Genomic DNA, 27,498 nt, shown 5'->3' with positions numbered 1-27,498 from the left:
AGGGTTGGCCAAACCCGGGTCTCCAGCTGTTTTTGGACTACAAAAACAGACAGACCTCACCTGGTCAGACCTCACCTGGAGTACTGTATCCAGTTCTGGGCACCACAGTTAAAGAAGGACACTGACAAACTGGAACGTGTCCAGAGGAGGACAACCAAAATGGTCAAAGGCCTGGAAACAATGCCTTATGAGGAACGGCTAAGGGAGCTGGGCATATTTAGCCTGGAGAAGAGGAGGTTAAGGGGTGATATGATAGCCATGTTCAAATATATAAAAAGATGTCACATAGAGGAGGGAGAAAGGTTGTTTTCTGCTGCTCCAGAGAAGCGGACACGGAGCAATGGATCCAAACTACAAGAAAGAAGATTCCACCTAAATATTAGGAAGAACTTCCTGACAGTAAGAGCTGTTCGACAGTGGAATTTGCTGCCAAGGAGTGTGGTGGAGTCTCCTTCTTTGGAGGTCTTTAAGCAGAGGCTTGACAACCATATGTCAGGAGTGCTCTGATGGTGTTTCCTGCTTGGCAGGGGGTTGGACTCGATGGCCCTTGTGGTCTCTTCCAACTCTATGATTCTATGATTCTAAATCCCATCATCCCTAACCACTGGTCCTGCTAGCTAGGGACGATGGGAGTTGTAGTCCAAGTTTGGGAAGCGCTGCTCTAGAGCATAGCCTCTCAGTATAGCCCACCTGTGGAAAAGCTGCTAGAGGGCTCACGGACAAGCTGTCTTCACTCAGCTTCCTCCGATATTCCACAGGAAGCCCACCCCACCCCTCCAGACATATCCCAGGCCTTCCTGTGGCCCCTGCAACTCTCAGGAGATCCTGATCATCGAAATTTCTGCATTCAAGTGCATTGCTATTGTGAGCAACAGTTAAGCACAGGGCTATCTTTATTAGAAGAAACGAGTCTGGGAGCCAACGTGATTAAACAGCAAAAGAGTGTCAGGAGCAGCTGGCACCATCAGCTCCCTGCCCAAGCTGTCAGCCTGATAGGCAGCTGCTGGCAGGAGTCAAAAAACCAGAAGAAGCCAGGCAAGGCAGCCCTGGGGGAGGAGAAGGAAGAGTGCTCAACCTGGATAAAGGTGTGCCCTGCAGCACATTTAGGGAGGGGATGTCAGGGACCGTGCTGAGAAGGTCTGCACTGAGGAGAAATGGTAGGAACCTCCCCCTCCCTCTGCTCCTGATCAGGATACTGAATCTCCCCAGGAGCAGGAGGACAGTATAGATTTGGAACAGTGGTTTGCAGAGGGGCATAGTTCAGAAGGCAGAAGCTGGGAAATACTGGAAGGGGGACAGCTAGGAGAAGTAACACTGGGAGAGAGAGGGTTAACAGATTCACTGTCTCTGGAAAGCATTCATCCGCTCAGCCCAAGGTCAAGAAGAGCTGAACAGAAAGCACAGTGGTTACGAGCTCAGGGTACAAGACGCAGTAGTGACTAGTGACGTGAGTGACTAGGGAGGAAGTGGGTGAAACCTTTAATTGGGAGCACCACCATTCCTAGAAAATGGATTCTTTGTTCTCTTGCTGTGATCATTAAAGTTTCTAACTGGTAAAAAGACTCCTTTCCTTTGTTCTGCTTATCTACTGCCAAAGGGGGGGCGGGAGGAAGTCGATTCCCTGAAGCCTGACAGAGAGCAAGGGTGGAGAAGAAGTAACAGGGGGAAAACAAAGAGGTCTGCTAGGCTGTGGGCAAGATTGTCCACAGCAACTTAGGCCTCAGCATGGGAGGAAGGAAAAGGCAGCATTTCTGGGACTTGCTACCCCAGCAGAGGGTTGGGGAGGGAAAGGGTAACTGAAGGAAGGGGCAGGCTCCTTGCACATCTGATAACAGAGGAAAAGCAAGACTGCTTGAATAAACAGCTCTCAGAAGAGCTCAAAGGACAAGAAAGGCTCTAAACTCATCTGAAGGAAAAGTTCGCCAGGCTTTTTAAAAAGCCATGGTTTAGCATTGCATTAGCGCCGAGGAAACCACAGAAACACAGTATCACACAATTCTAAGAGATCCCAAATCCTATTCAAAATAAGGGAATTTCCCTTAAAAAGGGGGAAATGTTGACAGCTATGGACAGATGGCCGTCCAACCTCTGCTTTTACATCTCCAAGGAAGGAGAGTCCACCACCTCTCGTGGAAGTCTGTTCCGCTGTCACACAGCAGAGTTGCTTCTGTTTCTCTATCCATGCTTTTCTGAGGCAAGACTTGGTTCAGCAAACTATGTTTCTTTAAAACACAGGCGATGCAACAAACCATAGTTTACACTTAACTATGGCTAAGGTAATAGAAGCACTGAGCCAGTGTCATACTTGCAGCAGTGTGAAACTAGCTGGCTGCTATTAAACTTGTTAAAAAACTTTCAATTGTTCAATTTTGGTCTGAAAGCAAGATAACAAAATGCCCCTTATGTGTCTTTTTCCCTCATAGATTTTTCAGTGTTTTTAAAGCTAGATAGAAGAGGCAGCAAACGAGGGGAAATATATCTGAAAACTGAATGTGCAGACTCTCTAGCCATACGCTAGAACTACATGCTTTATTCTGAGCTGAAGTGTTAAATACCTCCTGAGATGTGGGACTCTGCAGAACGCGATTGCAAAGAAAGCAAAAGGGACCATATAAGTATTTAAAGTGCTGCTGCTATACATTTTGAAAGCAATTCAAAAAAGAGGATTGCGCATACTCTCCTTGCTGAAACATTCAGCCCTGGCCACCCCAAAATACAAAAAAAGCTGATTAAAAGCCGGTAATCCAGCAGGGATGAATCCCAGTCTCTGTCACGCCTGGTTCTCTGCAGACCTTAACGCTAAATCTCTGTCAGTTGTTTATATTTTTTGCTGCTCATACTGATTGGCTATTGAGTGATATATTGAAACACTCCCATTTAGCAAATAATCGAAGTCCAGTGTCAATATTTGTACAAGGTAATGGAGCAGCTGGTGGACTCTTAATTTTGTACTTAGGTGGCGACTGCATTCCTTCATGCCGGACACCAACTCCCCTAAATACCTAAACCCCAAAGTGTAGGTGACCAAAGCACTCCAGGAGATTAAGGTAAATATTAGGGGGAAGAGGTTTTGCCTCACTTCCTCTGCTAGAAGGCAACGTGTGAGAAACTGTAGTGCTAGGAGTCAAAATGATGTGGTTCTTCTTTACCTGAAGGAGCATCTCCACCCCCATCATTCAGCCCGGACACTGAGATCCAGCTCCAAGGTCCTTCTGGCCGTTCCCTCAGGGCAAGAAGTGAAGTTACAGGGAACCAGACAGAGGGCCTTCTCAGTAGTGGTGCCCGCCCTGTGGAATGCCATCCCATCAGATGTCAAGGAAACAAACAACTACAGTGGTACCTCGGTTTACGAACTTAATCCGTTCCAGAAAACCATTCTTAAACCGAAACTGTTCTTAAACCAAGGCACGCTTTCTCTAATGAGGCCTCCCGCCGCCAGTGACCATCCACTGTTCGGATTCCGATCTTAGACTGAGGTAAAGTTCTCCAACCAAGACACTATTTCCGGTTTTGCGGAGTTTGTAAACCAAACTGTTCTTAAACTGGGCTGTTCTTAAATCGAGGTACCACTGTATCTGACTTTTAGAAGACATCTGAAGGCAGCCTTATATAGGGAAATTTTAAATGTTTATTATGCTTTTATATTTGTTGGGAGCCGCCCAGAGTAGATGGGGCAACCCAGTCAGATTGGCATGGTACTACTACTACTACTACTATTTATTATTATTATTATTATTATTATTATTATTATTATTATTATTATTAGTGGCCAGCACCACCCATGGCTGGCCCATGCGATGCGATGCAGATCCATGGTTGATCCCCATAAACAGGATGGCCTATAGCTTGTGAGTGTCATATCTGACAGCTACCACCGCAAACTATCACACAATTGTGCCATGAAACTAAGAGTTACCTGGGAGGCTAGGTCACACACTGCAAATGTAATAGCCCTGATTGGATCAGGGTTTTCACAATGGCAATACAGCCACTTCAGGGAAATTTACAAGCCGGACATGAAGGCAATCGCTCTCTGCTGTTGTTGCTCCTTAGCAGTTGGTATTTAGAGACATGTTGTCGCTGAATCACAAGGCTCCATTTAGCCCCACCCCACCCCCATGAACAGCAACTATTGAATTTGTATAATCCCCCTTTAAAGGCCGTCTAAGCAACCGGTCTAAGTAACCGGTCAACACTACATCTTGAAGCGAATTTCATAAGTTAATTACAATAGCGTGTTAAGTGGTGCTTCTGATTGCCCCAAATTCCTGCCAATCAGCTTCATTCGATGGCACCTGAGCTTAAGAGACAGGGTTGAAACCTTGTGATGAACTCATTTTCATTACGAGAAAGTGGCCTTTCAAGTCCTTGCAATTATGGAGGAAGCCTCTTGATCGTACATGACTGAAAAGGACCTGCAACTTTCAGGTCTGTGTTATTATGCCAAAAAGACAAAAACAACGCTCACAGTCCTTCTGGAGCCTCTAGTAAGAGGCATGGGGACGGCCTTGAAAGTGAAAAGGAGAGATTAAAGGCCTGAAGCTATTGAGAGAAGTAACTGGGAAGAAGAAGAAGAAGAAGAAGAAGAAGAAGAAGAAGAAGAAGAAGAAGAAGAAGAAGAAGAAGAAGAACAACAACAACAACAACAACAACAAGAAGAAGAACTGCCAGCCTTAGCAACAAAGCAAAGTACAGTTGTTGCTTTTGGTAGCAAACTCCATTTGTTTGCTTGTGCAACTGATGAACATTATATGGACTCTTGTATCGTATGGAAGGAGGAGGAAAGAGAGGAGGCTCATCCCAGAAGAGCCAGAACAGGGAGGCTCATCTCAAAGGGCAATTTAGAGGCACAGGTTTGAGCATCAAGAAAATTCCTCTTGTGTGGATGATGTTGTGTGGGTTCTTTCAGAAGAGGGAAGAGTCTTCCCACAATATATGCAGAACTCAGCACTGATGCCTTCAGACTGCAACCACATACCCTCCAACATTTCTCCAATGGAAATAGGGACGTCCTATTCAATATTACTTCTACTACTACTACCCCACCCTTCTGACTGGGTTGTCCCAGACACTCTGGGCGGCCCCCAATACATATAAAACCATAACAAAACAATAAACTTTTTTTTAAAAAAACTTCCCTACGATTGTACAGTTACTTATCTCCTTGGCTCAGGGGTTGGATAACTCCATACTCTCCAGCATTTTTCCAATGAAAATAGGGATGTCCTATGGAAAAGTGGGACAGTCCGGGATCAAATCAGAAACCTAGAAGGCTTCTGTAAATTCAGGACTGTCACTGGAAAATAGGGGCACTTGGAGGGTCTGCAACCACATATTTCCAGCTACTATGACTTCTTTGTACTTTTGATGTATGAGCTACTTCTGAGGGCCCAACCCAGTCCACGGTCTGTGTGTGGGTGTGTTAATGGACAAACTGAAAAAGTTGCATCCATATTAAAAATGTGATGGGGAGAGAAGTATTCTAGGAGTTAAAATGGCACGAAACGCCAGTTCACCTACAGGTCATGAATGCTAGCTATTCATCTTCTGCTACCAAATCTGGGAATCTTATCAGCTGCCACAACCTGTTTGGTTCTATCTGCACAACTTTATTCAGTCATAAAGGAACTTAATCATTGTTAAACCAAGATCTTACACATTTTGGTCTGGCTTAGGTAGAGAGGGACAAGCCAGTTTATAGATTCATTGCACCATGCATGACTGTGTTAAGCAAATGTTAAAATACAAATCATTTGGCTGTGCAGTGAGAGCCTTCCAGTGCTTATCTGCCAAACAATATTTATTTTTCTGCCATTTTTCCGATAAAAGCTATTAGTAAAGAGATTTGTGCCGTCAGCTCAGAGATATATTCCTAACAGATTTTCTTTGTTATATAGATACAAATCCACAGGAAAGCAATAATTCTGGCCCATGCTTCGGCTGGCTGTAACAAAAGCCTATTTTCTTACTTCTTCTTTTTTTAAAATTCCACCAGCTTCACGGTCGTATTTTTGTCAAATAATGACATAGTGTGTTTTTATTGGCTAACCAAGATGATAAAAGAATTTCAAGAGACAGTAGACATTTGTGGAAATTACTTCTTACAATCTTGGCATATTCAAGGCTGAATCTGAGCCAAGGCTCGGCCCTGTAGTTTGTGTAACTGCAATAAAAAGTGCCTCTGAGCATGTGAAGAACACATTTTTCAAACCATGGATGAGTCATAGACTCACGTACCTGGAACTGAAGAAAGGTTAAAAATTAATGGTCAGAAACCATGGTCCCTCTTTAGACGACATTAACCATTGATTCTTAGAATGTGGGCTCCAATCCACATGCTTGTATCACAATACATTTGTTAGTCGACACTGCAAGATGCTATGGGTTGTATTCACCTAAGTTTTGATCGCAGTAGACCCAATGAAATTAAAGGACCTAAATTAGTCATGTTCCTTTATTTCAATGGGTCTATTCTGAATATGACTAAAGTCAAACCCAACCCCATGTTGGCTTTTCAGCAAGAGACCAACATAGATCTGAAAGTTATTAAGCATTTAATGTGTCCAACTTTTCCTGCACGTTTTTCTGTTCCCATGTCCTATTCACTGGTAACAAAGCCATGTGTAGCCAAAATAGTCACCTCTGACTTTTTTCCACCCATCAAGTTCCAGTGGGTCCACCTGAAATTAACCAGTCTTCCAGCAGTGAACTGTGGTCAATATTCAGTCCACCCCTGTGGTAAAAAAGGTAACCCTGGAGGGTTAAGTCCAGACAAAGGCGACTATGGTGTTGTGGCGCTCATCCCACTTTCAGGCTGAGGGAACTGGCGTTTGTACACAGACAGATTTCCGGGTCATGTGGCCAGCATGACTAAATTGCTACTGGTGCAACGGAACACCGTGACGGAAGCCAGAGTGCACGGAAACGCCGTTTACCTTCCCGCCACAGCAGTACCTATTTATCTAGTTGCACTGGCGTGCTTTCGAGCTGCTAGGTTGGCAGAAGCTGGGACAGAGCAACGGGAGCTCACCCCATCGCAGGGATTTGAACCGCTGACCTTCTGATCGGCAAGCCCAAGAGGCACAGTGGTTTAGACCAGAGCACCACCTGCGTCCATACTGGCTCATGGACTACAGAGAATTTTCTTGTGAGAACTATAAGAGCTCAGATCAGCTATGGACACAAAAGACTTCAACTAAATGAAGCTATGTGCTAGATCAGCTGGTGCTTAGAAAATTTGTTAATTAACTGTATTTAGCAGCAACAGCTTGTAAGTAAAGTTGAGCAATAACCTCCCAGCAATGGAGTCACAGTGTTGGAGCTGTGTTGGATACCAGCTGAGCTAATGAAGCTCCTGCTGGTGTGTTTGTGCAGTCCCATTCTTGCTGCTGCTTTGCTCTTCTCTCTTCCCTGGTGTTGTAAACAAAACCTGCCCTTGTTCCCTTATGGGGTATCCAAGAGCCTGTATAGAGTCCTTACGTGGGTTCCCTATTGGTAGGAGAAAATAACAGAGGCCAACCAGAGAATATTGAGAAGCAAAGCAGCTAGTAAGCCTGATCTTTATTAAAGCTGTTGCAACAGGATGCTCCCCTCACACGCAGGAGGACAGAGGAGGATCGAGAACAAAGGTGTGCCCGCCCTTATATAGACATTTTAAATTGCCCGCCCTGGAGTCCAAGACCATCCCCAGAAACATCATACATACATCTCAGAAGAGGTGGTCTACAACAGAAATCTAAGGGTGCTGTTTATCTCCTTTGTGGAAGGTTACCTGTTAATGGTCACTTGATTGGATTACCTGGGGAGCCTGGCCAGTCTTTTGTAATGATAAATACTTAGTTCCTGAGCCAGTGGAGATGAACTGCTTTGTTCAAAAGAATCCAGGGTATCCAACCTTTTGTGTCCAGGTCTTTACACCCCTTTCACCACAGCACTGTGCTCTGATGGTGTTCCTGCTTCTTTTTCCAAGGCTGAACTCTTCTGAAAATTTTGAGATGTAAAAAAATATATATGCCTAGATTGACATATTTCCAGCTGAAGTCAATGGGACTCTAGTCAGATGATGATGATGATGATGATGATGATGATAGTAATTTGTGAACAAAAAGACAATGGAGAGGCTGTTCCATTTTCCTTTGACCTTGCAGAGAAATATTTGAGGTCAATTTGGGAGGGACAAAATGGTTACAGGACTTTTTCTGTGGGGTTTCAGACATGTGGTTTATATATGCAGTTATGAACATTTATCTCATATATATATATATATATGACCTTAAAATTCGTCTAACACCGGTAAACAGAAGCGACTACACTCCTTGGAGGCAGTTGTGAGGCTCCACCTCCCCCAGTGAGCTGCTCCTGGTGTTTAGCTCCAGGACCTCTCCCTGCTCATTCATCCAGATAGATCAATGTGATCTAATCAAGGGATGGCCAGATGGTCTGTGAGCCACACCTGGTCACCCCTGTTGCAATTGTGGTCCCCTCTCTTATTCCCATCTTCCCAGGCCGGTGAGGAGGAAAGATCTCAAGAACATCACTTTGCACCAGATGCCGGGTGAGTCCAAGGGACTCCTTGATGGTCAAGGAGTTACTTCCCATGCACATAGTAAACAGAGATGAAACAGGTGTCTTTGCAATAGTGCAGAGGCCCCTGGGGTCATCCTGCCAACTTGCACAGGGCACCCACAGCATTTGAAATCCCTTGCTCTGTGGCCACAAGCAGGTGATGTCCCATCTGCAGTTCAGTGCAAGTCCCATGAAAAGTAAGAAGCCCATTTCTGACAACTGGAGCCTATCTGTGGTGGTGTCATGGCTGGGATGGAGCTAGAGGCAGCAATGCTTATGAACACTAGCTGCTGGAAACCACAGGAGGGGTGAGGGCTCTTGCACTCAAATCCTGCTTACTGGTTCACCAGTGGCAACTGTGAGAACAAGATGCTGGACTAGATGGGCCATTGGCCTGAACCACTAGGCTCCTCTTATGTTCCGATGGATCTGCCATCTTCTCCATGCCATAGAAGTTGCCTGTTCCTCATCTAATGGCCTCGGCCCAGTATACCTGAAGGAGCGTCTCCACCCCCATCGTTCTGCCCGGACGCTGAGGTCCAGCGCCAAGGGCCTTCTGGCAGTTCCCTCATTGCGAGATGCAAAGCTACAGGGAACCAGGCAGAGGGCCTTCTCGGTAGTGGTACCCGCCCTGTGGAACACCCTCCCATCAGATGTCAAAGAGAGTGGCTGGGAAAACCCAGCCAGATGGGCGGGGTACAAATAATAAATTATTATTATTATTATTATTATTATTATTATTATTATTCAGACCAGCTTCACTGCTTCCATGACCTCCAAGAGGAAAAATTGGAGTTTTTCAAGGTATATGCCTACTAATATCTTGGTGTTTCTGCTTTCTTTGTCAATTAAAAATTAGTGGAAGTCTTTATGAGAGGGACAGAAATCCTGCCTGAAGCCTTGCCCATCTAGTCGTGAGATCCCCCTGCCTCTCTGAACTGTCTCTGAGGCAGCACCCTACTTTCCTGGCAGAAAGCGCTACTGGAAACAACGAATAATTTCCAGATAGGCATGTATAAGATTGCATGGCTAGCTTTTTAGAAAGTGATATCAGGCACCCATGTGTCTTTGATGTCAAGCTGAAATGGAATATTTAAGAGCTCTTTCACATAGCGAGAGATTTTTGCAAATACGGAGGAGGAGAAGCAGGAGATTTGCATTTTATTTCAAAATAAAAACGACCCCCTAAAGCTACAGAAACGAAATACATTACAAATGGATCAGATGACAGAAAAAATCTGTGATGAAATTCTTCCTGCAAACATCTTAACTTTATGATGGGCAAGTGTTTTCCTCCAACCAGAATGCCCCAGCCACCTAATACAAAACTAAGTATTTAAGAACCAGAATCTCTGTATATATAGCATTCACCAAACAGGAAGCCAGATTATTTGGCAAAGAGCCAAACTGATAGGCGATCTGTGCTCAAAGTCTCATTGAATTAAATGGAAGCTTAACAATTCCTTGAAGCCTGAACTACCTGAAACTGATAGCATCTTTTATCCATTGCTGCTTCTTAAGTCGTCTCTTACTGGAATTACTGGCTGCAATTCTATTAGGTAAAACACTGGAAAGTCTAGTTAAGAGGAAATAAGCAATATAAAAGACAGATCTATTGTTCCTGTAAAGGGAGAATGACCACCATTATCTACCTAGCTCTACTGGCTTTTATTTTCAAGTCTGTTTTTTTGAAAAAGAGAACTATAAAATCTTGGTTTGGTGCTGTAGTCCTATTTCTGCAGCAACACTGGAGTTAATTCACTGCTGGCTCAGGAAACTTAGCATTATGGAAATGAAAAATTTGGTTTTATCATTCAGCCAGCAATTTAAACCTTATTCCAGTGTACCAGCTTAGCACATACTGAAATGAACAAGTCTCATGCTAGGAAAATCATTCTGCAGCATTTGTGGTTCATCTTAGCACATACTGCGCACGCCAGAATCAGTTCAATAGGGGGAAAGGCTAAATTTACTCAAGGAACACTTTTAAATGTTCCCCCAGAAGCTACATCACTAGAAGCTCATATCACAAAATAGCCATTGGAGCTATTTATTGCATTGCATAGCTTCCTCAGAAAAAAAAAAGATCTGTTGCTTAGCCACTTAGGTGCACAAGGCCAAATGCAGAATATCAGCTAGCTCTCTCATGAACTATTCAGGCTGGGCAAGGCTTGCAATTACAGACACTTGTTCAATCATGTAATTCTTGGTTGAGCTAAGACGGAGATTGGAGTTGCCTGGTGGCCTAGGAGAGCTCCCAGCTTTAAAGGCTAGTTAGATGGGAGTCTGAGGCAGAGAGGCCTGCAATCTCAAAAACATACCCTTCAACAGTTCTCTGATGAAAATAGGGATGTCCTATTTTATAATAACAACAATCATTTTTTATATTAAAGTAATATATAAAATAATATTTTACAATACGGTGGTACCTCAGGTTACATACGCTTCAGGTTACATACGCTTCAGGTTACAGACTCCGCTAACCCAGAAATAGTACCTCGGGTTAAGAACTTTGCTTCAGGATGAGAACAGAAATCATGTTCCAGTGGCGTGGTAGCAGCGGGAGGCCCCATTAGCTAAAGTAATGCTTCAGGTTAAGAACAGTTTCAGGTTAAGAACAGACCTCCAGAATGAATTAAGTACGTAACCGAGGTACCACTGTAATAATAATTTTATTATTTATACCCCACCCATCTGACTGGGTTGCCCCGGCCACTCTAAGTGGCTTCCAACATATATAAAAACATAATTAAACATTAGAAAAAAACTTCCTTATACAGGACTGCCTAATATGTCTTTCTAAAGGTTGCAGTTATCTCCTTGGCTCAGGGGTCATACAACTCCATACCCTCCAACATGTCTCTGATGAAAATAGGGACGGTCTAAGGGAAAGTGGGACATTCGGGGATCAAATCAGAAACTGGGACAGCTTCTGTAAGTCTGGGACTGAAAATAGGGCGACATGGAAGGTCTGCAAAAAACGTGTCTCCATTTCAAATAGGGCTATGCTCAGGAGGCTGTGTGGCAAGCTCTTTCATCTTGGAAGGAGGAAAGGCAGTACAACAAAGCTTCAAATCTTAAGCTAGTGTTCCCTCAAGCTTTTACAGCTCACAGATCTAAGGCTGGAAAGGAGGCTTTGCAGTACAGCCTTAACGCAGTTCTAGCATTTGCGTGTTCAGACCCAGAAACCTCCCCCCTAAATAAATTCACACTTGACTCAAATTTTGGTTTGGTTTTTGGCAGAATTTAGGCCACAACTTTATTGATTACAGAAAGTGGGTGGTTGCATAGGCTCTGGTTCGACTAGCTCCCTGCACCCTTGCAGACAGCGCTGACCCAGGGTTCCAGCATAGGTCAGCCAAGGGTGAACACCTGGATAAGCGGAAAGCCGGGAACGGGCTAACTCCGCCACCCAAATGTCCCCCTGGACTCAGGCACAGGTACAACCCCCTCTCAGGGTTTGACCAAACCATTGAGTCCCTGGATTCCTTTAACGGAATACCCTTCACATAGGGATGGCGAGAGAGTTCTCCCATCCCTATCACCTGAACCAGAGCCTATCCACAACCTTACAAGTTGTGACGATTTGCTACGCGGCAAGCGAAACCCAAATGGCAACAGTCAATCTGCCAAGGGGGGGAAATTCCTGCCATGCCCCTGTCCCAACGACAGACGACACACGACGGCATAGCAAGGTCAAGCGCAAAGCCCTAAAAGTAGGGAGAGGTGGGTGAGTGTTCCGAATGCACGAGCCAAAAGAGGAAGCTCTGGGTCACGTGCATGGGTCCCTCAAACCTTTTGGACTGCGTCCCATTGGCCAGATTGCACCCAGCTTCGAGGGACCTACCAATCGGGTGTTGTGGCTGACCAATCGTACCCACCCACAACACAGGGTGTCAGTTTTCCAGGTCTCGCTGCAATACGTGCCCTCTTTAAGGGAGGACCCGATTAAGCGCAATAAGGACATCAGAAGTCCCCTGCTGGATCAGACCAAAGCGCCCCCCCCCCTCGCCCAGGCCAGCATCCTGTTTTCACAGTCAGTTTGATACTCCCATTGCACCAGTTGTATTTTGCCACTGACAAGCCACCTTTTGCGACTGTTTGGAGATGTCTGGAAAGAAGAAGTCCCCGCGAAAGAAGAATGGATACAAAAACTTATGGAATGTGCAGAAATGGCTTAGAAGGAATATAAAGAATAACTCAATAATGTTAGGTATATTCATTACTAGAATAAGGCTATACACCGGGAAAAGACAGGTAGTCCAACTACACCTTTTTTCTTATTTTCTGGTTTTTTCTTTCTTTAATTCATGTTAATAAATAGATAAGACAACAAAAGAAAGTAAAAATACGAATTAGTTTAATTTATTAAAAAAAATCCTTCCAGTAGCACCTTAGAGACCAAATATGTTTGTTCTTGGTATGAGCTTTCGTGTGCATGCACACTTCACGAAAGCTCATACCAATAACAAACTTAGTTGGTCTCTAAGGTGCTACTGGAAGGAATTTTTTTATTTTGTTTTGACTACTGCAGACCAACACGGCTACCTACCTGTAACTAGTTTAATTTATGTAAGTAAACAGAATACTGCTTGTATATGGTTTTTGCTTACACGGATTATATATATGTTTACTCAAGAAGATGTACAATACATATGCAGCACAAACCCAAGTAGACCACAGACATTGGCTAGGAATAGATATACCTTCATTTGCATGGTACAGCATCAGTCTTTCACAGGGAACTCACAGAATTGGACTATGAATTGTATTTTTTTTGGTCCATTTTTCCATTTGTAAAGACAAGAACAGGAAAAGTATATATTAATAAGTTGGATTAAAATGGTTAAAAAATAAATCACCTACCAAAAACAAGATTTAAAAAATGCTTTAAAAGCAACAGAATATGATCAGTTACTGTTGAAACTCAGGCCTAAAACCCAGATTGAAATGGATCTAGATCATGGGTAGGCAAACTAAGGCCCAAGGGCCGGATCCGGCCCAATCGCCTTCTAAATCCGGCATGTGGACAGTCCGGGAATCAGCATGTTTTTTACAATAATTGAATGTGTGCTTTTATTTAAAGTGCATCATTATTTGTGGGGCATAGGAATTTGTTCGTATTTTTTTTCTTCAAAATATAGTCCAGCCCCCCACAAGGTCTGAGGGGCAGTGGACCAGCCCCCTGCTGAAACAGTTTGCTTACCCCTGGTCTAGATAATCAGGGTCATCAAAGATACCCAACTGGTCTCCCCTTACAGATACCAGCCATCTTTCTTGAACATTGCTTTCTTCATCCTTAACAGGACCCTCCAGCTCTCAACTAATAGGTTTTTGCAATTAATGTATACAATCTATACAGATGGACCCAACTTTAGTTTAAGCCAAAAGGAAGCCTCCTCATTTTTAACCTTTCCGTTTAGATTGCTGTCAAGTGACCATATGCAGGCAGCTGCAGATAATAAATTATGGTCTTCTTGTAGCCGGGTTCCAGTGCTATTAGAGAGGCTAAACATGTCAACTCAGTTTAGATTTACATCTTGCATTAAACCCAAATGCTTCCACTTGGTTTAGACTTTACTACATGGTAGCGTTTTGTGAGGAAATGAAGGTACTGCCAGCCTCAAAGCTTCAAAACAGAACTGCAAGATTTGAGTTTCATAAAACATGTAAACGTCCTTATAGCAAGATGCCCAATGCACTTTTTTGAAGGCTTTCTTCGGGGACATTAAAGAAACAGTATTGTTGTTGTTATTATTATTATTAAATGCACTTTGCAGCTTATCTGAAGAAGTGTGCATGCACACGAAAGCTCATACCAATAACTAACTTAGTTGGTCTCTAAGGTGCTACTGGAAGGATTTTTAATATTTTATTATTTTATTTTAATTATTTTGTTTTGTTTCGACTACAGCAGACCAACACGGCTACCTACCTGTAACTAGTATCATTCGTGTGTATGTGTGTGTGTGTATAGATGGTATATCACACCAGCAAAGATGGCAGAATGTATAAAACAAGCTCCAACAAGTGTTGGAAATGTAAAGAAAAAGAAGGCACGTTTTTTCAAATGTGGTGGAATTGTAAAATAATCAAAAATTTCTGAGAAATGATTTAAAATGAAATGAAAAGAATGTTTAAGATAACTTTTGTTAAGAGACCAGAAGCTTTTCTGCTAGGCATTACAGGTCAAGGCTTGCCAAAAGATTAGAAGAAATTATTCATGTATACCACAACAGCGGCTAGGATTTTACTAGTCCAAAAAATGGAAAGACAAGAAAATACCAACTAAAGAAGAATGACAAGAAAAATTGATGGAGTGTGCTAAAATGGCGAAGCTAACTGGAAAACTGAGAGAGGCTTTAAATACAATCAACAAAACAAAATTAGAGAGTAAGATGTAATAATGGGAAAGTAGTAAAATATTAGAAGTAATTTAAAAATAAGTACGGGGAAAAAGAAAAACGATAAAAATATAAAATATTCAATTGGAAGAATGTAAGGCGGGTGCCGCTGTGGGTTAAACCACAGAGCCTAGGACTTGCCAACCAGAAATTCGGCAGTTCGAATCCCTGCGACGGGGTGAGCTCCTGTTGTTTGGTCCCTGCTCCTGCCAACCTAGCAGCACGAAAACACGTCAAAGTGCAAGTAGATAAATAGGTAAACGGCGGGAAGGTAAACGGCGTTTCCGTGCGCTGCTCTGGTTCCCCAGAAGCGGCTTAGTCATGCTGGTCACATGACCCGGAAGCTGTACGCCAGCTCCCTCGGCCAATAAAGCGAGATGAGCGCCGCAACCCCAGAGTTATTCGCGAATAGACCTAATGGTAAGGGGTCGCTTTACCTTTTAAGGCATGAAAATGAGCAGGAGATGTTATTGCGCAACAAACCAGAAAAGAAAGTTGAGGGAAGTCTCCGGGGCGGGGCGGGGGGGGCTGTATTTCTTTTTCTGTTTGAGACAATGTTGTTGTGATGAACACAAAATTGCAAAACTTAATAAAAATTATTTTAAAAAAGAAAAAGGAAATAAAGACATTTGCACCCCCTGTATTAATGCCGCAGGGGACTATTTTATGTGTTCTTATGACCAACAAGTGGTGGAAGGAGCGAGCCGCATTCCGCTGAGTGAGCATGTCCCTGGCTATAGTACTGGCTTTAGCCCTCTCACTGGTCAAAGCTGAAAGAGCAAATGGGCAGAGGGATTAGGGGAGGGAGGTAGGGGAAGATGTAACAGGTTTGAAAAGGCAACAAACCAGCTCAGGTAAGATTACTTTTCAAAACCATTGGGATTTTTTTTAATGGAGTAAATGAAGGGATTTCCCTCTGCTGAAATTCATCATTTACAACTTTAAAAAGGGACACAGGTAAATTTTCACCTGCGATCTCTGCTGTGGTTGATTTCAAATGCTGCGTACATGTATCTTAATCAGGTATTTGTCCCTAAAAAGTGTTAGCAGAGGCACTAAATTTTAAATTGAAAGGAAACCGAAGGAAATCAAAGAAGACTTAATCCTAATAACAGAGGGACAGTAAATTGTAGGCAGATGGTGGACCTTGAGAAAGTACCCCCAAAAAAGAGTTTAGCCAAGCAAAATTTAAACTGAATACTCAGAAAAATACCAAGATGGAGATGTTAAAGAGAATCAAGAAAATTAACTGGAAAAGCCAAGAGAAAATGAAGGTGAATGAAGGGATGTGAAGCGGGAGGAATCAAATTTTATTTACCTTTCAAACTAATTAGTCTTCGGATGAAAAGAAGGAGCACATGGATATGAAGCCTGCTTAAAGCAGAGAGAAAATGAGTAGGGAAAATAGAAGGCATTTCTTTTAAAAGGCAATTAGAGAAGTCATTTCATGAAGAGAAAGTTGGGGTTTTTTGTTGCTGAAGCTAGAAATGTGCATGGGGGGAGCAAAGAAGACAGAGGATGAAACTGCTCCTTCTAATTTCATGTTGGCTCCGGTTGCCTTGGAAGGAGAGAAAGACAGGTAAGTTAAAAACTTGCTGGAAAGGCAAATAAAGCATTTTGAGAATGAACCTGCTGATGGTGATTGGAGTGACTGTTCAGGGACATGGCAAGTCCAGGATCTCATGGGAAAGTGCTTTCTCTGAGGGAAGTTCCTGAGAGATCGAAGTGGCTAGTGTGGTGGATTAGGAACTGGGAGACTTGAGTTCAAATCCTCACTCTGCCATGAAACTATTTCTTAGCCTAACCTACCTCACAGGGTTGTTGTGAGGATCAAATGAGGAAGCAGACTAGAACATCAACTCCACTAAGCCTTTCCAGCAGAACCTGCAAGATTACGAAAAGATATGGGAAATGGAGCTCAAAAGGTTAACTATGGAACAGGCCAGGCAAAATGATCCCTGATGCATAACACGGCTCTCTGGTGGTAATAAACAAGGTTTTGGGGTTTTATTTCATTTTTGCTAAGCATCTTCTTGGAACAGCTATTTAGCACGTAGCTCAGACAACACAAAGCGTTGACTTTATATCAACAAAAATATACAAACTTCTCACTTTGAAGTGACCATCACGGTGAAAGGAAGTTACTATCAAGTACTCTTGTATTTTCAGAGGCGATGTCAGGCTCAGGTACCTCATAAGTAAACCCTAAATGCTACATCACAATGAGAGCAGCAATATACTTGTATACATTATGCCTGAAGGACATCTAAGTGAGTATCCCTTGCTTGGCTGGGAAGAAAATTTATGTTGTGTTCCTTCTGCAACTCTTTGTGCTGAGACTCTTTCAGGTTGCAGTGACGGAGTTGTCAGAAGAGGCCCTATTCTGTGTCGCCACAATGATGCTCACCTGCAGGTAGGAGAACACTTCTTCTTTTCTTCCAGCTCTTCTTTCCTACAGGCTTCCCACAGTTCACTGTACCTGAGGGAAGAATCACCTGAATTTGGACTGTGCTGCTTTAGGTAAGTTCACATTCCACCACTCAGTGGTCTTTTTTCCAAGACAATATTTTTTGTATTGGTCTCTCCTTTTTCTCATTTTCTTTTCTGCTGGTCTCTTCACAGGTCTCTCCAAAGAGCTCTCAACCCTCAAATGAGGCCAGCGCTTTCAGCAGAGTCCCAGAAGTCATGGTGGTAAGAAAAGCCATTTTTTTATAAATAAATAAATAAAAACTCGTTTTCTGTAGGATTGGTGGAAGGTGGCTGGGGGCAAACTAGTGACTCTAGATCGCAACCAAAAAAGGGAGAACTGAAAGACACAAAGTCACCCTCAAGATAGACAAACGAAAGGGTGAACAATCTTCCTTCTTTCCACACTAAATCTGAATCTCATCTTTCTGTTGTGCCCCTGTAGATCAATGGCTCATCCAGCTTCAAACAAAAATGGCGGTCAAAATGGTATTGTATGATTGAAGGACATTTAGGTGAGTATGCCTTGCTTGGCTAGGGAGAAAATCTCTACTGTGTTCCGTCTGCAACTCTTTGTGCTAAGACTCTTTCAGGTTGCGGTGACAGAGTTTCAGAAGAGGCCCTATTCTGTGTCGCCGCAATGAGGCTCACCTGCAGGTAGGAGAACACTTCTTCTTTTCTTCCAGCTCTTCTTTCCTATAGGCTTCCCAGGGTTCACTGTACCTGAGAGAAGAATCACCTGCATTTGGACTGTGCTGATTTAGGTAAGTTCACATTCCACCACTCGGTGGTCTTTTTCCAAGACACTTTTTTTTGTATTGCTCTCTCCTTTTTCTCATTTTCTTTTCTTTTCTTTTTCACAGGTCTCTCCAAAGAGCTCTTCTGAACATCTTATGGGGTTGTTTTTTTCCTGAGAGAACATTCGCTTTTTACCTTGTTGCATTGCTAAAAAAAAAAGCAAAAGACACTGGTGGCCGGCGCTCCTGGTTCCCAGGACAGGGTTCAAGTCCCTGTGGTGTGCATGCTAACTTCCAATGCAACAATCATGCCCCTCTTATTTTTCCCTGTATCCCTCACTTCCCAATGTAATAGCATGGGAGGGTTTTTGGATAGTGATTTCAGTGAATAAGCTTGGTTCTGAACTCTGCCAAGGCATCTAAGGACCAGTTCAAGCAACCTTTGCACTGTGCCTGCTGCTCTAACGATGCTTCCATGATTCATCACTGACTACATCATGTGGGTGCTTCCTATCCTAGCATCCCAGGTATGTATGCATGTATGTATGTATGTATGTATGTATTTAATTTCTATACCGCTTTATATGTTTAAGAAAAATCTCAAGGCGGTTTACAGAATATTAAAACATCAGTAAAACAATCCGAAGAAAGTCAAATACAGTGGTGCCTCGCAAGACGAAATTAATTCGTTCTGCGAGTTTTTTCGTCTTGTGAATTTTTCGTCTTGCGAAGCACCACTGTGCATTGACAGTTTCCCATAGGAATGCATTGACGGTTTTAAGAAAAAGGCGCAAGACGTTTTCGTCTTGCGAAGCAAGCCCATAGGGAAATTCGTCTTGCGAAGCAACTCAAAAAACAAAAAACTCTTTCGTTTTGCGAGGCATTCGTCTTGCGAGGTACCACTGTATAGTGTATATTCTGTCAGATTTTAAAAATGAGGTGCTGACACAAATGCATAAACAGAATGAAAAGTTGTGGTGGAATTGGGGAAGAACACAAAAATGGTCACAGAAATGTCTAGCAAATTAAAAGCTTTGGACATATCTGTGAAATACTTGGAAAAAAATGGAAAAGAGAACGAAGAAATTTGAGGGGAACAAGAGATAGTAAGAGGAGATATGAGAGGTTTAGCTGGCAGACAGGGTCAATTTGAGGGTTGTCTCGCGGTCTTAGAGATGAGACAAAAATCTAATTTTCTGCGAATAAGAGGCCTTCCAGAGGCGGAGGGAGAACGAGTTCTTAAAACATACATAGCCAATACAATTGCGGATTGGTTAGGAGAGGAGCAGGAGTATGTTGAAGGATCTATTGACAGTTGCTACAGGGTCCAGTCTAAATCAGATAAGGATAAGAAACAGCCTGGAGAATGTTTGGTAACTTTTAACTCTAAGAAATTGAAGGATGCTATAATTGAAGGAAGTGCAGGCAGAGGGAGAAGGCAGTCAAGAAGTGAGGGGGTTAAACGCAGGACTAGATGAGTACAATCGGGAGTCCTGTCCCCAACCCTCAGGTATGTCGACTGGAAACAGCCCTGATGGCAGACAGACAACCATTTGCCAGCTGACCAGTGGAGTTTAAATTACAGCAGCAGCTCGGAGGAGGAACGAACAAGGAAGCTCCGTGTCTGGGAATGAAGAAGGGGAGGAGCTGACCCCTTTAGCCCCCGTTCACGCCAAATAGGAGGCCTTCAGGACAGATCACGTCACAAGAGGAGGCTGGGCTGCTTTTGGTTTCGCCGGAAGAAGTCTCCTCAGTAGGAACATCTTCACTGAGGGACAGACAGCAACATTCACTGCTCCGTGAACTCTGTTGGGTTTTTTTTGCAATAAATCTTTCTAATTAACCACGCTCGTTTGTTTCCAAGACTCGTGACAAATAAAATTGAACATATAATTCTCGAACAAAATGTAGATGTAATTTGTCTTCAAGAAACACATATAGCGAGCAAACATAATGGGCAGGTTCCAATCTGCCTTCATTACATATTTCTAGGTGCCAAGCAAAAACATTCCTCTCCAGGCCTTTGGCTCATTAATAATCTATAACCTCTTAAACTGGGGAGGTTAGTGCTACTCTGGTATGCATTTTTGTGTTTTTATATTGTAAACTGCACTGTGATCTTTGAATGAAGGGCAGTGGAGGAGGAGGAGGAGGAAGAGGAGGAGGAGGAGGAGAAAGAGGAGGAGGAAGAAGAGGAAGAAGAGGAAGAAGAGGAAGAAGAAGAAGAAGAAGAGGAAGAAGAAGAAGAAGAAGAAGAAGAAGAAGAAGAAGAAGAAGAAGAAGAAGAAGAAGAATGCTGCTCTGGTGTGGATTCACTCTCAATTTAGACAATTAGACAATGGTTGTCAGGGTTGGGAAGTGTGTGAGCAGACATTGGGATTGGTCCAGAAGACTTGCAATGAATAGTGTTGCCCTCATGCCAAACACCAATGGAGGAAGTGGGAAGATTATTTTCAGTTATTCCTCCTTCCCCATGTAGCCCCTGCTCTTGTGACAGGGCCGTCTTTACCTGGGGATGCTAGGGGTGTGTTGCACCTGGGCGCTGAATTTTGTGGGGCGCCCGCCACTGAAGCCACCTAAGCTGTTAACCACGACCTACCGGTGATTGCGTTCAATGGGTCATTTCCGCTCTCTATTGCAGAATAGCTGCACAATCAACATATCTGGCGGTGGCCCCTAGTGGTGTCTTTCATTTTAGCATGATTGCAAAAATGGAAAGACGGAGGCATTGCAGCCATTTTTTACTTTTTCATGTTAGCAGTTTTTGCTGTCCCCCTCCTTAAAAGCTCAACAACTCTGAGCTGCCCCTCTTAAAAAAAACTCAACAACTTGACCTGCCCCCCCACCAAATTGGGGGCACTGGATGAATTTTTGAACCCCGGTGCCGCATATGCTAAAGACAGCCCTGACCAGGGTACAGGAATCTAGCCCTGAATTGGCTGCTGTTCTCCAAGATCTCAGGCAGAGAGAGAAAGATCTTTCCCATCGCACAAAATCCAATGCCTTTTTAATGAGAAACTAGAGACAGAAGGAACAGAGTCTGCGATCTGCTGTGTTCAAAGGATGTGAAAGCTATAATCCTAGATCAAAAAGTGAAGAGATGCACTTGGAGACGTGACTGGGAGGAAGGCTAATCCCGTCCTCTTCCTCAAGGACTCCATCCATTCTGGGTCCAGCCAGCTCCTTTCTGAACAGTGCAACTTATGCAAACCACCCTGTTCTTTAAGACTGATGGTCGTGCCTCGCTTGCATGGGCCATTGGGTGGTTGGCAACATGTGAGAATGCTTTTTCTGCATTGCCATCCCAAGTGTGGAACTCCTTGAGGCAAGAGGTTAGGGTTTCTGTTTCAATCTCAAGACAGTGGCATGTCATTCAGCTCCACCTAATCCCACCCTGGTGGTTACGTGCCTTATAAAATACAGGTATAGGGCGCTGTGGTCTAAACCACTGAGCCTCTTGGGCTCACCAGTCGGAAGGTTGGCAGTTCAAATCCGTACAGTGAGGTGAGCTCCCATTGCTCTGTCCCAGCTCCTGCCAACCTCGCAGTTCAAAAGCATGCCAGGGCAAGTAGATAAATAGGTACAGCTGCAGCAGGAAGGTAAACGGCATTTCCGTGCACTCTGGCACTCATCACAGTGTCCCATTGCGCCAGAAATGGTTTAGTCATGCGGGCCACGTGACCCGGAAAAGTATATGTGGTATATGTGGACAAACGCCGGCTCCCTCACCCGCAATCCCATAGTCGCCTTTGATTGGACTTAACCGTCCAGGGGTCCTTTACCTTTACCTTACAGGGCAGTAAACATATAAAATAAAATAAATAATATAAAATAGTAGGACCATCCCTCTACAGTACACCGTACTTTAAAAACACTTCTGGGTTTAAATACCGGTAATTCTCTCTCTCTCTATATATAAAATTTAAATTAATTTAGCTGCGGGATGCATTCAAATTAATGTGTGCTTGATTACTTCAAACCTCGAGAAGTCTCAGAATGAAAAACAAAGGGAAAGACAGAAAAGACTTAATATTTTACACCATGTTTCTTTATCCTGCATTTCATCTGGTTTTACGAAAGCTTTTTCTGTTGAGCTGTTGTGGGGTGTTGTTGTTGCTCCTTATTAGGGTGATGAATCAACTATTGAGTTGCACCTGCACATCTCTGCAATGCCATGGTAAACGGCTTATTTAGCAATTAGTCAAGAACTGCAGTGCACTTAGGAAAAGATCATTTATTTTTTGCTTATCAGTTGGGCCAGAAAGCGCTGGTTCTCAGGCTCCCCAGAGTGAAATATTGTAGGTTAAGAGCTCTAGAACTGTCTAGGCTTGATTTAATGGAGTTTGATTGCTCTACACATAGTACATGTGTTTACTTCCAGATTGTGTTAAAGAGCAGTAACTGATTCTGCTTCTCCACTGGCATTTTAAATAAACAAAGAAAGAAAGGATTAGGACCCAGTTTTAAATCATTTTGTTATTTGAACACACTGCATTTTTTAAAAAAAATGGTGCTAAACAGAACATTCATCTGAGATTTAAAAAGAACAAAACGATAATGGGTTAAACGTTTTAAGACACTCAAGTGATTTAAGAGCTTGTTTTAGAAGTCTGGGGTGGCAAGAACCAAATAATTCAGATTCTTTCCCATTCCCAGGCATCTGTCTGTTAAGGACAACTTACAGTGGAATGTTGCCTGGTACACAGCCTTATCTCAACTGTAATGTCCAGATAGTGGACTGCACTAAGGCTGCAACTCTATACACGTTTACCTGGGAGTAAGTGACACTGAATCAATGGAGCTTACTTCCAGGTAAATGGGGAATTACAGTGCAATTTATGCATTGCTCAGAAGTAAGCCCCACCAAATTCAACAGGACTTACTTTGGAGCAGACCAGTACAGAACTGTGTTGAAACTGCAGCGCTGTTTTCTAATAATGCTCATGAAGTTAAGATTGAACCAGTTTCAGAGCTTTGTAAATAAGAACCTAAATTCTACCATTCTACCATTCAAGCAAAGCTAGGCATTCCTCAAGCTCTTAATCTATATTCCACTGGCAAAGGCTTTATTTCTTTCCACAAGCTTTGTCTCATACAGAACTGTATCTAAACGCAGAATGCTCCAAAGCTGACTGAAAAGTTGAACAAGACTTGGTCCCAGAGCAGAGAAGAAAGTTCTCCACTTCTACCAGCTTCTGAGACTATGGGTGACCAAAATACCTTCAGCAACCCTCTTCTCTCTTTTTTTCCAAAGCCATTAAAAAGAAAAAAACATTTATTCAAAAGTTACAATACAGCTTTGCCCACTGCCATAATATCACAGAATGATCACTCCAACCCTCAATCCCAATCACTGTGGGATTGTCTAAAAAAAGGTAGTATGAACACTGACAACTGGGAAACACTGGCCTGCGAGCGCTCCAATTGGAGAACAGCCTTTACCAAAGGTGTCATGGGCTTTGAAGACGCTCGAACTCAGGCTGAAAGGGAGAAACGTGCTAGGAGGAAGGCACCGTTGGCAAACCCTCACCGTGATCAACGCCCGCCCGGAAACCTATATCCCCACTGTGGAAGGACGTGTGGATCCAGAATTGGCCTCCATAGTCACTTATGGACTCACTGTTAAAATCATGTTCATGGAAGACAATCTTACTCGGCTACAAGTGATCGCCAAAGAAGAAAGAGTGGCAATGGGATATTAAGAGACATTCTCCTTGCATGAATGACAAAATGGCACGGGGAAACAGAACTCTCTTACCCACACAAGCAGCAGAAGGTTCCTTTTCACTGTTCCGCAATAGCCCAACATTCCAACAATGATAAGGAAACAGCAGACGGCAATCATGACTGGGTGGACAACTGGAAAGTAAGTGGAAAGAACAGCTTCCTCTACCCTGAAAGCAAATGAAAGCAACAGGATCATGCTAACAGAACTGAACCGTGGCTCATTTTAGAAAATGGTAGTCTTGTGATAAAAAAATGCAGAAACCATTAGTCGTACCCACGGAAAGTGGGACCTCGGGTTGCATACGCTTCAGGTTACAGACTCCGCTAACCCAGAAATAGTGCTTCAGGTTAGGAACTTTGCTTCAGGACGAGAACAGAAATCGTGCTCCGGCGGCTCGGCAGCAGCAGGAGGCCCCATTAGCTAAAGTGGTGCTTCAGGTTAAGAACAGTTTCAGGTTAAGTACGGACCTCCGGAACGAATTAAGTACTTAACCCAAGGTACCACTGTAATTTTATTTTGATTTTAAATGTGATTAGAATTGTATTTTAAACTAATGGTTTGATTTTGTGTTTTTAATGTATTAGATATTTGGTGTTAGCTGCCCTGAATCTACATGGAAATAGCCTAACAGCTTTTAGAAGCTAGGAATTATTCAGTTTCTTAGTTTTGAAATAACTCATTTTGCTGTGTACTTTAAAGTACATATTCCTTAACGCACGGACAATGAATGAATGAACTGAGGCTGCCCTATTGAGATCTCATGAGAGGCAGAGTAATAAACAGCCACGGAATCAGTGCTCAAGGGACAACCCCAGTTTTCTGGAACCTGTATAAATTATTGTCCCTATTTTGCCCTTCAGGGAAGATTTGAGGGTGCTTAGGCGGAAAAAGCCCTGTGCCTTTTGCTTCTGAAACTGCTATCCTTCAATGGCTTCTCCCTTCTGGGGAAGAAGGAGAGGTTTCCAATTTTTGGGAAGATCAATCCCTCAACAACTAACCGTGATAGAGAAGTGGAACCTCCATGCTGGGGGCAGTATATCTCTGAATACATAGGCTGTGAGTTTACAACCAGAGGACTGCCGCCTTCAAGCTGCACAAAAGCATTTGTTTGAGAACTGTTGGAATTAGAACTGTATTATTATTATTATTATTATTATTATTAGCGTTTCTCTTTGTGATACCTGAAGATATCACATGATGATATACACTTGCATTTGGTGTCCTATCTTGATGCATTTTGGTGTTTTGTATATGGTTCGTTTTTGTGGTTTAAAACGCTTTGCCCATTTATGTGCATTGCTTAGAGATACACAAGTGAGGAATTCAACGTGGTCCTATGTCAATCATTCCATCAGTGCAATCTGTTCAGCCTGCCAGATGGAACAATCCCCCCGCTTCTCCCCTCATTTACTGTTCCAGAGCCAATTTGGGGGGCACACAGGGGAAAGAAGAGGGCGAAATTGAATCCTGCTCTCATTATGCTACTTAAAATGTGGAATTAGCATCAAAAGTATTGTTTAGTTTTGAATATGGAATCTGTATTGCTTTCCTTATATCAATTATTTTCTATTGGGATGTGCAAGTAAGGCATTTGCGTTGTAATTCTTAACATTGATTCCTTTTTGCTAGGCTATGAGTCTTCCGTTGAAACAGAATACAAATAAATAAAACGCAAACAAGTGAAGAGGAGCTTTCAGCAATTTGGAATAGGGTTGGATGGAGAGGCTCAAGCAATGATTGTTGGTGCAAGAATAGGGATGTTACATTTTCTGACTGTGGGGTTCTGGAGGATGTTGCCAGACTACAATCCCCATCATCCACGTTCTTTGTCCAGGCTGGCTGAGGCTGATGGGAGTTGGAGTCCAACAACAACTGGAGGGCAACAGACTCCTCATCCAGGGGCTAGACCAGTGTTTCCCAAACTTAGGCTTCCAGCTGTTTTTGGACTACAATTCCCACCATCCCTACCTAGTAGGACCAGTGGTCAGGGATGATGGGAACTGTAGTCCCAAAACAGCTGGAGATCCAAGCTTGGGAAATACTGGGCTAGACTTTTCAGAGAAAGAGTCCAAGAGGGGCGAGCAAGTTCTTTGGGGAGGGGGAGGGGGGAAAGGAGGGAAATAATGAAGATGATTTGTTTTGATAATTTTTTACGTTGAAATTGTTAATAAAAATTTTATTTAAAAAAAAAATGTATGGTGCAAATGTGACCTTAACCAGGATTATTCCAGCAGTGGGGGTTTTTAAACAGCATTTCAGATAAATTATGCAAAATACCAAAGCCCTTTTCAGAAGCTTTGTGGGACCTCACCCTTCCCCCCAGCCTACCCAAACATTCTCTCTTTCTTCCTTGGCAGTCTAGCTACATGAGGACAACCATGACAAGCCTACCTTGTTTCTGCAGTTAAAGTGAGAACATTATTCAAGTAGTCCCTCATCCAGGCGGAAACGGCTAACACAGTGACGGACATCAACTGAAATAAAACAGGGATTTTATTCAGCAAACACAATTTGGAGCAGACTCAATTATTAAAACAGCATTACAGGCAGTGGGCACCGTTGCACAGAACATTCCCCCCCCCCTACTTAGTGCTGTGAGCAGATGCGTTGCTTAAGTATTACTTCTCTAAACATGGCAATCTGCTCCTTTCCAATTTACTAATACTTTGGAAGAGCGAGTTTCTCAACGGAGCCGTTTCCGAACTGGCTGCTCTCCCCAAAACTGCGCACCTCGGGGACCCGGTAAGCTTTGAGGTTTTATTTTCTGCTTGTTGTAAGATTAATAACTCCAGCAGAGATTTCATAAGTGAAATCCACAAGGTACCATGATACGTTTTCCTTCAGACTACTGGCTTTGAGAGACCACTATGTGTATAATTATCGGATTACTCAGGGGAGGGGAGAAATCCTCACCCAAGCTGGCATGTATGGGGAAAGCCACTTGTGTGATTGAAGCTGAATGAATAAGATGCAGCTCATCAGAGACCTGGACTAGGTTAAGATGATGGAGTGTAATAGGATCAATTCCAGCTGTTGAAAAGGTTTTGCCAACTTCTGAACACTCACAGTTTGGTTATCAAACGTGGGCAATCAGGAAAAGCGAAACGAACTTAAGATTTCATATTTTATACATGATTTTAAAAATCATAGAATTTCAGAATTTGAAGGGGCCGTGGAAGTCACCAAATCCCACTCCTTGCTGAGCATAGCAATTTTGTGGCTGAGAGGGTTCAAAGTACTCAACTCGATAGAAAGAAAATATATAAACATGCACAATACTGAAATACAGTGTTCAAAACTCCCATTTTTCTAGGTGTGTTTTGTGACAGGGAATTTCATTAGCCCGAGTAGTTTCTGAGATCTGGGCGCAGTACCACGCCTGAAATTTCAGATTAAAATGACAGAGTGGAAGGAAAGGAGGACCTTTTTCTGCCTCCCCGCTTCTAGCTACTCTCCGAAGACTGGAGAAGAGACCCTCTTAGGAATATTAGGGGGGTGGGCAGGGGAAGGACTAGACCATGTGAAAAATGAACATAATATTTTAGCTGGAGTTCATTCATTTTCAGCTTCGTATTCTTGTTACAAAATGGCGCACCAA

At 43.1% G+C, this 27,498-nt stretch overlaps 1 protein-coding gene across 3 annotated transcripts in view; it reads right to left on the bottom strand.

The window, feature by feature from the left end:
* TSPAN12 (tetraspanin 12) overlaps positions 1-27,498 on the bottom strand; it is an 86,104-nt gene that overhangs the window by 31,934 nt on the left and 26,672 nt on the right. For all 3 annotated transcript variants that reach the window (XM_083400038.1, XM_083400037.1, XM_083400039.1), the window contains 2 exons: positions 26,292-26,374; positions 23,931-24,066 (listed from right to left, as the gene is read on the bottom strand). In XM_083400038.1, the coding sequence (XP_083256164.1) occupies positions 23,931-24,066; positions 26,292-26,374 (219 nt within the window). The remainder of the gene's footprint in view (positions 1-23,930; positions 24,067-26,291; positions 26,375-27,498) is intronic.

The sequence above is a fragment of the Podarcis tiliguerta genome, assembly GCF_965153285.1.
Source record: "Podarcis tiliguerta genome assembly, chromosome: 10".
In the NCBI taxonomy this organism is placed as follows: Eukaryota; Metazoa; Chordata; class Lepidosauria; order Squamata; family Lacertidae; genus Podarcis; species Podarcis tiliguerta.
This window is presented reverse-complemented; position numbering and strand designations above follow the sequence as displayed.